This window comes from Aedes aegypti, chromosome 2 (assembly GCF_002204515.2).
Source record: "Aedes aegypti strain LVP_AGWG chromosome 2, AaegL5.0 Primary Assembly, whole genome shotgun sequence".
NCBI classification, from domain to species: domain Eukaryota; kingdom Metazoa; phylum Arthropoda; class Insecta; order Diptera; family Culicidae; genus Aedes; species Aedes aegypti.
The window spans coordinates 150,605,905-150,618,372 of NC_035108.1; the positions used below are offsets into that span (position 1 = coordinate 150,605,905).

Genomic DNA, 12,468 nt, shown 5'->3' on the forward strand with positions numbered 1-12,468 from the left:
AAATTCGCCCACTGATCAATTTGCCCCCGGATTACGGTATGTTAAATTCTGAACAATAATAAAACAATTATCCAATCATCCGCAATAATCAAAATTTGAAAACTAGTTTTTTGCAATTCCGTTGCAAATCAATCAACTTTTCATTGAGAAGTTGATCAACATAACGGCCTACTTTTCCTACCAAATTAAACAGTGCTGAAAAGTGCTACTTTTCAGCACTCTTTTCGGTGCTGAAAAGTAGCACTTTTCAGTACTGTTTTGGTAGGTGTCAACCGAACAACCCAGTGTCCTAGTCTCTTCATGCCATGCTTATTTTTCGCGGCGTGTGAGTCGAGACGAGTCGTTCTCACCTCGGGTGACGTGATGCGGCTAATGTTAATCAAATGGAAGCGAGTCTACACCTCACCGATTCGTCTTGCCTTACATGCCGCACAGAAAAAGCACAATTGCATCTGATTCTTGAGTTTGTTCTATGTCTAGCGTGAGGTGAGAATTGTCGGTGTTCTATAGCGAGGGGACAATTCTCGACTCGAGCGAAGTGACTTTCCATGTGGTTTACACGACGAGTCACTTCACTAGAGTCTACATCCGTTGTGCGATCAGGCTCCGACACAGGTTGGCGATACTGATGTGAGGTCGGATCGTCCAGCATTTGTAGTTACTGTGCTTTCTTACCTGTTCATTCCTTTAATAGGGAATATAGATCTGCATGATACCGATGGGAACGAGAAGAATTGTGACATTCATGGGTACTACTGTGTCACAGCCTACGTGATTGAAAAATACTGAATTGAAACTACGCATGGCTGTATGCCCATGTGGGTTCTCTTGCAATGTTTGTTTGTGCTTTTAGAGTTCATCGAGTTGAAACGGCATTTTTTCGAAATAGCAAAAAATGTTGTATGCAACTCGTTGCAAAACTCGATTTTTTCAGCACTCGTTGTATTAACTCGTGCTGAAAAAATCATCATTTTGCAACTTGTTGCATAATTAACTATTTCATTTCAATTTCAAAAAGCTACTTTTTTTGGTTTCAATAAACTTAATAATTCAAATTCATATTTCTTACGAAGCAATCCCGAAGAGTGTTCTAAACATGTTTGTGTATAGCTTGGAGGCATTGAGATTACTAATTTCAAAACATTTAAGAAGAGGTGAGTGTTCTTGCTGCAAGACTGTTACAACATTTTTATTGGATTTTCAAAAATTAAGATAAATGAAGCTCAACAAGATTAAGCACACACTTACTTCATAATGTTATTCCAGGGCACCACACCTCGAGCCGTGTCCACAAACCGAATGCCGCTGACCATCAGATAGCAGTTGCCCTCGCAGTACTCCACGAATACCAGCAGCAATTTGAGTGCCGTTTTCACCACCAATCGATACTTGGATGCAATCAGCGAGTAAAGCCACTGGATCGTGGGCGAATGCTTCATGACACCGTTCATGCCATCCACGTACAGCATCACCTGCCCCAGCGCCCTCAGGATGTAGTTTTGGTAATTTTGATCCGCCTCATTGCCGATTTGTACCAGGCAATTAAGCCCTCCCAGTGCGACGAAGCCATGGACCAGATCCTTATCTTCCTGGAAGATTTGCTTCAGCGAAAATAGCGCCCTCCGCAGCTCACGTCCTTCCGAGGATAGAAGTTTTTCTGTTGGGGAAAGAAAGAGAAATTAAAGAGGTCCAGTTAGTTTAGGATGTAAGAGGTTGTTGATCTAGTCCAGAAGGAAGCTTATTTATTCGTCAAATGGCCATTAAGAGGGGGAAGGATAAAACCGTAGCCAAGAAATGTGATCCTTTTTGCTTTTGAGAAAATTCACCCATAAAATCCAACAACAGCTTCTCAGTCGAAACGAAGCAATAGAAACTTTCCCGCCATTGTTCGAGACATTGTTCCCAATGATTATCTTTTATTCATTTTCCATACCTTTACGTAACAGTTCGGTGGATGGAAAAGTTTTCCTCATTTTTTGGAAAAAGATAAACAATGCCCCTCCAGCAGACAGCATTGAACCGGCAGCGCTAAAGCATTTCCTCTCGCACAATTGCCTTCGGGTCCTGGCTTCTATTATGCGGGAAACTATCCTTTTCATTTGGGAGGAAGACCTTTATTCAAGCTGAGGTAAGGTTCGAATCACCTTCGCCTCCACCAACGAAGCAAAGTTATTGTAGCCGCAACAGTATGCACTTTTTAGCCACTTTTAGTAGACCTGTGCGCCGAAATGTTTTTGATCTGTGACGTAAACAAGTTTCGGTGGCAGCTTACATCTCTGGAGATATTCCTTCTTGGCTTTGGAAGAACTTTTGCAAACATTTTTGGAGCAACATTTAGAGAAATTCTAAGAAGGATAACATTCCTGACTAACGTGAAACGAGTCGGCGGCGGCACACAGGTCTATACTCGAATGAGGGCCCGGATTCGTGATAGAGACATCCCCCGAGGATGAGCGGGTGAATTGTATCGAGTTTTTCGTTTGTTCGTCCGTCCATCCGTAAGTCTCTCTTTATAATGCCGGAATCTTCACGCGGTTCGGGTTCAGGTTCGTCTGTCTGATTGGTTGGCGCGGAAAGAGTGCAACATGTGATTGCAATGCGATGCCAATGCTCGTGTTTAGCTGCCAGCAATCCTTTCTCTTTCAATAACGACTTGTCAGCACCGGCAAACGATCCGAGATCGGATTGGACCTGGCGCCCTAACGTTTCTCTTCCGAACTAACGTGGAATGGATTTCTTGCCGGAATGCCGAACAGCCGGTAGAGGAAAATTTGCTTCCTTGCTGACTTGATTGATGTGTCTAGGCAGCAAGTTGGTTTTCCCAATGTTGAATAATGCGCGAAGAACGATGTCTCCATACACTATACTGCCGTGAATCGCAAGTCAGTCCCATCTGCATTTTAGTCGAAATTGAGTTGAGCTCAGTTTTTAACATATCATTTATTACAACACCAAGTCAAATTGGTCCATAATGAAGAGTAACCGCATATCAGTCCCACTACAGATTTTCGCGCCATGTTACACAAAAAAAAAGAACGTATTTCTTTATAATTTTCTCGGAAAGATATAAGCAACAAAATCAACCCTGACGTAACTCAGGTATGTCAGATGTGAGAATATTGTATAATATTGTTCCCAAAATGCTGCCTTGAGGAACATCAGCTCTTACAACAAATTTTTCAGACATGGAGTTCTGATAATTAATCTAAAGTGCATGATTTGACAGATAACTTTGAATTATTCTAACAATGTACGTTGGAAAATTAAAGTTCTTTAATTTTACGATCAAGCATTCATGCCAAACACTGTCGAATGCTTTTTCTATGTCTAGAAGAGCAAGACCAGTAGAGTAGTCTGCAGATTAGTTGGAACGTATCAAATTTGTTACACGTACTCTTCATTGGCAAAAATTGAATTTTCGTTGATGAGAACCATCATTCTGTTCAAAATGACCTTTTCAAAAAGTTTACTGATGGAGAAAAGCAAACTGATTGGACGATAGCTAGAAACATCTGCAGGATTTTTGTCTGGTTTTAAAATCGGAAAAATCTTAGCAGTTTTCAATTTGTCAGGGAAATATGCTAATTGAAAACATTTGTTAAATATATCAACTAAGAAGGATAAGCTACTTTCTGGAAGTTTCTTGATGAGGATGTAGAAAATTCCATCATCGCCAGGAGCTTTCATATTTTTGATTTTTTTAATAATAGTTCTAATTTCTTCCAAATCAGTCTCCCAGGCATTTTCGAAAACGTTCTCTTGATTGAGAATATTTTAGAAGTCCTGAGTAACTTGATTTTCAATTGGACTAGTAAGTTAAAATTAAAAATAAAAATTAAAATTGTGCGCACTTTCAAACTGCATAGCAAGTTTTTGAGCAATTAGTTAGTAATAATTTGTTTTCCTCTTTCAATGCCGGTATTGGCTTCTGAGGTTTTTTCAAAATTTTAGATGATTTCCAGAAGGGCTTAGTGCCTGGGTCCAATTGAGAATTTTTATTTTCAATACTTTTGTTTCCTAATTGTGAGAAACGTTTTTTGATTTCTTTCTGCAAATCCTGCCAGATAATTTTCATAGCAGGATCGCGAGTGCGTTGAAATTGCCTTCTCCTCACGTTTTTAAGGCGGATGAAGAGTTTAATATCATCGTCTATAATCACGGATTAAAATTTTACTTCACATTTTGGAATTGCAATGCTTCTGGCTTCAACAATGGAATTTGTTAAAGTTTCAAGAGCATTGTCAACATCAAGTTTTGTTTGTAAAGATCAAGATAAGAGTTAATATATGTTTCATATATATTCCAGTCGGCTCGAAAATAATTGTAATTTTCTTTTTTTTAAAAAAAAAAAAAGATAACTAGAGTCGGTTAAGACCAAATCAATCGTAGATGGATTTTTAGAAGAGGAAAAACATGTAGGGCCAGAGGCGCGGCCACGTTCGGAACCGTGGGTAGGACAAAGGTTGGCAAATATTTTGTGCACAATGGAGCAAAGAACAATTTTAACCCTGGACTTGAAATTAAAAGTTATTATATTTAGTGGCTCTCTAGGAATTTCATCAGAAATTTATTCAAGTGTTTGCCCAAATAATCTAAAGGAGTTCATTTAGTGATTATTTCCAAAGGAATTTCTTCATGATTTATTTTTTTCAACCTGGATTTTTCTAAGAAAAACTACAGAAATGGAATTTCTTCAGAGATTGTTTCAGAAACCATCTGAATCCCTTCTAAAACTCTTTGATTTTTTTTCCTGGGACACCATTTAAAGCTCCCGGTCAAAACGTCGTCTAAAATTTAATCTCCATGAGTAACAACTGGAGAATTCGGTTCAAGGATTAGTGAAAAATATCTGGAGGAAATTCTAAAATAATTTGGAAAACAAACTTTGAATGAGGAAATTGCTCAGAGTAGTAGCTTTGGAGTTTTCAAAGATTTTTCCTTAGTATCCTTTGAAAAATCGCTGGAAGAGTTGATGGGAGAATATGTAGAGAAATCTTTGCAAGAATTTCTGAAGAGAACTCTGTAGGAGAAAGTATTTCAAATAAAATCACTATGATAATTTATGAAGCTTTTCCTTGGGGAATCTGAGACGAATTTCTTGAAGAGGCTTTTGTACCCATTAAATTCTCTGAAGGTTTATTAGGAGCCTGTACAATTTTGCATCAGGATCCAATGCACGCAGAATAAGGAAAAAAGATTTTAGAGACCTTTTTGGCTAGAAAAATTAAAAATATAAACTTTTTAGAAACTTGCATTGAAATAGATAAAAGTTTGCCTCTACAACCAGTGAGGTTGTTTTAATTTCCCCATGTATTTTTAGGTAACAAATGGATAAACAGCAAACATTCTGTGAATTTCTTGTTTTATTTTTCATTGCACTGAAGTTTTTTTTTGTTGAATCGTGGGTAGGACAATCCTTTGACTGTCCTACCCAGGTGTTTTTGTGGGTAGTACATGTCCTACCTGTCCTACCCACTACCCGCGCCACTGTGTAGGGCTATCAGGGTATTGAATTGACAAATATCCTGAAGAGCACTCATCAAATAAAATTCTGCCGTTGGAATTACTTTGAGAATTATTCCATGACCGATGTTTGACATTAAAGTCACCAATGACAAAAAAAATGACTTATTGCGAGTCAATTTTCGCAAGTCAGTTTGGAGCAAATTAATTTGCTGTCCAGAGCATTGAAAAGGCAAATAGGCAGCTATGAAAGTATATTTACCAAACTGTGTTTCAACAGAAACACCTAAAGTTTCAAAAACTTTAGTTTCAAATGATGAAAACAGTTGATGTTTTGAACACCTATGAATGATGATTGCAACTCCCCCACATGCCCCATCAAGTCGGTCATTACGATGAACAAAAAAGTTAGGATCTCTTTTGAGTTTAGATTCATGTTTCAAATACGTTTCAGTAATAACTGCTATATGCACGTTATTAGCTGTAAGAAAATGAAACAGCTCGTCCTCTTCACCATTCAGAGAACGAGCATTCCAATTTTAAATATTTACGAATAGGGGAAGAGTTCAAATTACCTGCTACGATATCGGCAAAGGATTTACCGTGGGTTGATACATTCGAAATTGAAAGATTCGAACGGCTACCCGACGGATTAAAATTAGTTTGTGAATGAGCATGATTATGATCTTCCTGATGGGTATGATTCATGATCAAGCGATCGTTAACTGAAAAATGAGCATTGTTCGATACTCTACCAGGCAAATTCCGGAAACGACCGTTATCGTAACGGATATTATCTTTCATCTGCCTGGCACGAGCCTCAATGACTCTTTTGCGTGAAGGGCAATCCCAAAAGTATGACTAATGGTTGGCTCAGAAACTCCAGCATATGAACTTGGTGGAATCTTCCTTCACTGGACAGGCGTCCTTAGCGTGAGAAAAACCTCCGCAAATCATGCATTTAGCATCCATGCGACAATTTTTTGTACCATGACCCCACTTTTGGCACCGACGGCACTGAGTGGGGTTCTAGTAATTTCCTCCAGGTTTCAGGAAATGTTCCCACGTCACATGGACATCGAACAAAAGTTTTGCTTTTTCTAAAGCTTTAATATTATTAAGTTCTTTTTTGTTAAAGTGAACTAATTAATATTCTTGAGAAAGCCCTTTCCGAACAATGCCAGATCGGGTTCTCTTTTTCATAATGATTACTTGGACTGGAGAAAATCCAAGTAAATCATCTATTCCATTTTTGATCTCTTCAGGTGATTTATAGTCACTTGAGAAACCTTACAAAACGTCTTTGACTTTGCGATTTGGAAGGAAACCTTGATTCCTCTAATGGAGTTCAAGATCTCCTGCCTAAGTCCCGCAAATTCGGAACAACTGACCACGATAGGCGGCACTCTTTCTTTCCTCACTTGAATCAAAGAGTCTGGGCTAGAGACTGCTTCGATTTGGTGTTCGGAAAATTCCGGAGAAACGCCTGACACTGGAAATTAATGTTTGAGTCCCGCTCAAGGTCGTTTTGGAAAATAATTCCGAGATTGGATGCTTTTTCAACATAATTAATTATGTCGTCGCCAAATATAATTTCAGGTAAAATGCTAGGTACGCTGCGTGACCGTGAAATAAAGAATATTTTTGTTTTCGATAAATTTGAAAGATCATAGTTGATTTAACGCGATAATTCTGATTCAGAAATAGTGATAGAGCAAAAATAGATTTGAACATCATCAGCAAACATATGTATGCTACAATGTCTCAAGATAGAAGGTAAATCATTGATAAACAATGAAAACAAGAGTGGACCAAAAACTGAGTCCCCAGACGTTATGCCAGCTTTTCCAGACATTTCTTCTAAAATTCTATCTTAAAGAATTTTAGAAGAAATGTCTGGAAAAGCTGGCATAACGTCTGGGGACTCAGTTTTTGGTCCACTCTTGTTTTCATTGGTTATCAATGATTTACCTTCTATCTTGAGACATTGTAGCATACATATGACAGATAAATTATGACTATAAAAATGAAACCCGAAGGAAGTATTAGATGAAGTCCTGAAAAAATCTCTGAACTATATTGTAATGTATGCTTGAGAGTATTCCTGTCCTAATATTCGTATGAATTCTTGGAAATATTTTTAAGAAGTCATAGCATAAATTCCGTGACATTTTTGAATAAACTTTTTTATAATACCTGGAGGAAATCAAAATTTAAAATTTAAGGGACTTATGGTGAAAATCTTGAAACTCTTGGGAATTTTCAAATTCAGGAAATCTTTATACGAATTTTAAGGAGACTTTCTTAAAAAAAACTACTCTAAGGATTTTTTAGATTAAGCTCTTGGAAACATTCCTAATGAAATCCTGAAGAAATTCTTGCAGAAAGTATTATATGCTCTTTTAATGTGATAACTTGGGTAATTCCTAGAATAGTCCGAGCATGAATGCTTGGAAAAATATTCTTGAACTTTCCTAAGGAAACCTGAAGAATTTTGCAGAATTCTTTTGAAAGTCCAATCAGTGTTTCTGTAGAAATTGAAAGGATAATATTTTAAAACTACTCAAGGCAAGTTAGTCGAAAAATCTTTGGAGTATTTTTTGGGCATTCTCTGTCCAAGACAATGCTTGGAGATATTTTCAGTGAAATTCCTGGCTCGGTGTATATTCCGTTTTATCTCCAGAAGTGAAATAAAATTTCTGAAGAAGATTGAAAAATTATTCTTGGAGGAGTTCTCATTGAAAGATTTTTAAAAGGGACAAAAAAAAATCTTGAAGTGATTCTTGAAATATATAATTCCTACAGCGTATCTTTTGAGTCTCATATCAGGTTTTTGGGAGATTCCTTGCAAGATCCACTGCGGAATGTTGATAAAACTTTCAAATGATGTTCGGTAAGATCTATGGAAGAAGTCTTATTTTAAGTTGGACTCCAAGAGTTATCCAAAAAATCATCACGACGCAATTTTACATAAACATTTTCATTTGCATTCTGAAGACCATTTTTTTAACTTTAGTAAAACATGATATACCTTTATAGCAAATCAGATAATTTTGTTTTTTTTTTCTTCGTCGGCCGTTGCCCCCTACCCCACGTTTTAGTGGAGACTCTATGACACTACCCCGAACGCCAATACCCTGAAATCCATTACCCAAATGCATAACATTTTGAGATTTATTCTAGTTTGAGAGTGGGAAGAGAATAGTACGATTCCTTATGAGTATTTAACGAGTTTGGCTCAACAATGTATTTTTCAAATATAAAAGGACAAAAAAGCAGCTAGTTTTTCAGCAAATAATTTTTACATAGGTACTAAGTTTTGTTTGGATTTAGCCTCTTATTTTGGTGAGATTCACACAGCCACATTGCTGCAATGATGAACAACCTATTTCGAAAAGAAGGATGAATTTATTATGAAAAGGATAGCTATGATATGCACAAAAGTAGGATGTAGTTAAGTCTCTTATTGGACGTCTGTACCCACTTAATTTACTCATTTTTTTAGGTTTCAGGCTACTAGCATTGAGATTTTCTTAAAGATTTTGTTTAATGGAAGATTTTGGTAATGGAAGACCACCTTGAGAGTCACTGCAAGTGTTGTTTTATGCAACCCGCTTAAAGACCAACCTGATAGACAACTAGAGTTTTCAAATTTCCCGGGATTTGATTTCCCGGGAAACGGGAAATAAATTTGCCATTTCCCGGGAAATCCCGGGATCCCGGGAAATTTTCAAAAACGTGAAAATAAAGCTTTTTTTTATATTTGTATTTTTGTTATATATTTTTATACCAGTAAACTTGTATGGTACCTACATTCTCTTTTTTGTGTGTAATTTATTTATGTTTCTCAAAAAAATCTATTGATTTTGTTGTGTACGCTAGGCTTCAGAACAACACAAATTATGATATTGAGTCCATGGGGAGATTATTCTTGACAAATCGTATGAAGTTCAAATTATATGTACAGGACGGACTCGATTATCCGGAATTCGATTATCCGGAGTTTGTTCTTTGATATTCTTATTTTTGAGATTTTATGCATGAATTTGAGATAATTTGGTATTGCAATATACAATATGAATGGTTTTGCAGCTTTGGATGTAGGTAAGAAAGGGGCTTTGAAAAAAAGGTTTTTTGTATGCCGGTCAAAATAATTTCTTCCCAAGACCCCTAATGTTCCTAGAAATAAATTCTGGCTACGCCACTGCATTATATAAATAAAACAACGAAAAAAGAAAATAATTAAATTCTTTTAATGTATATTTCCATTTTTCTTTTAGTGACTCGATTATAAGGAAGATTATGTTATCCGAAGTGAAAAAAATCGATACAAAGGATAATCGAGTCCGACCTGAACCAACATTAAATCAAATCTTTCAAGCACTAGAATAATAACCAACTAGAGTCTAACGATGGAAAATGTGACGGTTAAATCCATGAAAACTTTATGAGCGTTCTCAATTCATGGATGATCCCTCGAAAAATCCTGTATTGTGTATAGCATATAATCTATTTTGAAAAAAAAAACATATCGTCAAAGAGTTATTCATTTTATGAACAACTATTTGATTACAAAAAAACAACAAATCAATATGGAAGTATAACTAGTGATCTAGTAAGGTCATTGGTAAGAATGATATGAAAAGTAAATTAAACGATAGTTTTGGTTTGAAAATGGATGGTTAATCCTTTTTTAATAGAACTACCCTTGAAATACAGAAATCCCGGGAAATACGGGAATCCCGGAAAACAGGAAATCATTTCCCGGGAAACGGGAATCCCGGGAAATCTCATATCCCGGGAAATGTTCCCGGGATTGAAAACTCTATAGACAACCATTCCGCTATAGTAAGGAAACGTTAATACACTTGTACACGTTAAAAAAACGGAGGCCTCTGATTGCCGCTACCAACTTTCGTTGAATTTTGGATTCATTAATTTGAATTTCGATGAGATAACCACAAATTTTTATTTATTTTTATTCAAGACAATGAAGAAATGATGATGGCAGAAAAGTGGTTGGCAAATCCATAAGAGATCTGTTTGTTTGAATACAAGAAGATAAAAAATGGGAGAATTTCTTATTAGAATTATAGTTGAATTCATTTTAGTGAACGCCTTCAGGATACATTCCTTAAAAAAGCTGTTCTATATGGACATATAAGTGACAAGCTTATCCAACGAAAACTTGAAAGAACAGCCTAATTAAGAAAGAAAGGTAATATTCTGGTGAAATGTTTGCAGCTATGACGTGAATGATCACTGTAAACACGTGACGCTGGTAAAACCAAAATTGAATTATGAACACCGCCAATTAGTCCAAATACCGGTGATCACGCAGCTGTTCAGCATGACCATATTGAGGGTTATGGGTTCGAATTTCTCCGGTGGCGGATCTTATGCATTGAAGATTTCCTTGACGCCTCTGGGCATAGAGGCACATGTACAAGAATAGTAAATTGACAAGGAAAGCCCTTAGTCAATAAAAGGCTTATTTTATTAAAAGCCTTTTTACAAATTTCGTAAAGCTGAATGGGGCAAAAATGGATTCTATGACACTACCCCGAACGCCACTACCCCGAATGCCACTACCCCGAACGCCATTACCCCGAAAGCCATTACCCCGAATGGGTCATTACCCCGAACGCCACTACCCCGAATGGGTCACTACCCCGAACGCCATTACCCCGAATGCATAACATTTTGAGACTTATTCTAGTTAGAGAGTGGGGAAATAATTGTACGATTCCTTTTGAGTATTTAATGAGTTTGGCTCAACAATGTATTTTTCAAATATTAGAAGATAAAAAAGCAGCTAGTTGTTCAGCAAATATTTTTTACATACTAAGTATTGTTTGGATTTGCCCTCTAATTTTGGTAAGATTCACACAACCACATTCTAAAGCTTTGAAGAACAGCCTATTTTGAAAGAAGGGCGAATTTATTATGATAAGGATTGTATGATATGCATAAAATTAGGATGTGGTAAAGTCTCTTTTTGGACGTCGGTACCCACTTCCTTTACTTCAAATCCATATGAGACCTATCTGTTTAAGATAAGAAAGATCAAAGAAAGGGAAAATTTTTGATTGGAATTTACAGCATGATTCACTTTAGTGAATGCCCTCAGGATATATTCCTTAGAAAAGCTGTTCTATATGGAAATATTAGTGACTAGCTTATCCAACGAAAACTTGTAAGAACAGCCTATTTAAGAAAGAAGGGCAAATTTCTGGTGAAATGTTTGCAGCTATGACGTGAATGATCACTGTAACACGTGCCCCATCAACACACATGTTATGATTAAGTATTATCAACTGATATATAACCAAATTTGATGTATAACCAAATATATAAGTTGATAATACTCAATTATAACATATGTGTTGCTCGGGTGATGCTATGGCACAACCTATATTCATAAGAATGGAAAATATTTGTTTAAAAACAAAATTGAAATATGAACACCACCAAGAAGTCCAAATACCGATGATCACGCAGCTGTTTAGCAAGACCATATTGAGGATAATGGGTTCGAATTCCTCCGGTGGCGGATTGTATGCATTGAACATTTCCTTGACGTCCCTGGGCATAAAGGCACATATATAAGAATGGTAAATTGACAAGGAAAGCTCTCAGTCAATAAAAGGCTTATTTTATTGAAAGCCTATTCACAAATTTCGTACGCTGAAGGAGACAAACAATGTAGTGGGTGGTTGTCCTCAAAATGTTACAGCCCAGACACAATATGTAGAATTTCCATACAAAAAATGGTACGAGGGGGTGGATAGGTGTTAAAAATGCCAATTTTTAGCGTTATGAAATTTGTGAATGAACCCTTGAACTGCGAATGTGCCCACTGAGCTGATAAACAGGCACTGTCTCAGAAAGAATGAGAAGAAGATAGTTGCCAACAAGATGTTTCGAAAGAATAGCTGACATATGAAAGAAGGGAAAATATATGATGAACATTTTACCGACAAATTTTACGCGCCAATAATTACC

General features: G+C 36.7%; 1 protein-coding gene across 11 annotated transcripts in view; it reads right to left on the reverse strand.

Annotated features, from left to right (window-relative positions):
- The window catches only part of LOC5572977 (FH1/FH2 domain-containing protein 1), a 467,818-nt gene that overhangs the window by 41,980 nt on the left and 413,370 nt on the right, over positions 1–12,468 (reverse strand). For all 11 annotated transcript variants that reach the window (XM_021842727.1, XM_021842725.1, XM_021842726.1 and 8 more), the window contains one exon: positions 1,249–1,657. In XM_021842727.1, the coding sequence (XP_021698419.1) occupies positions 1,249–1,657 (409 nt within the window). The remainder of the gene's footprint in view (positions 1–1,248; positions 1,658–12,468) is intronic.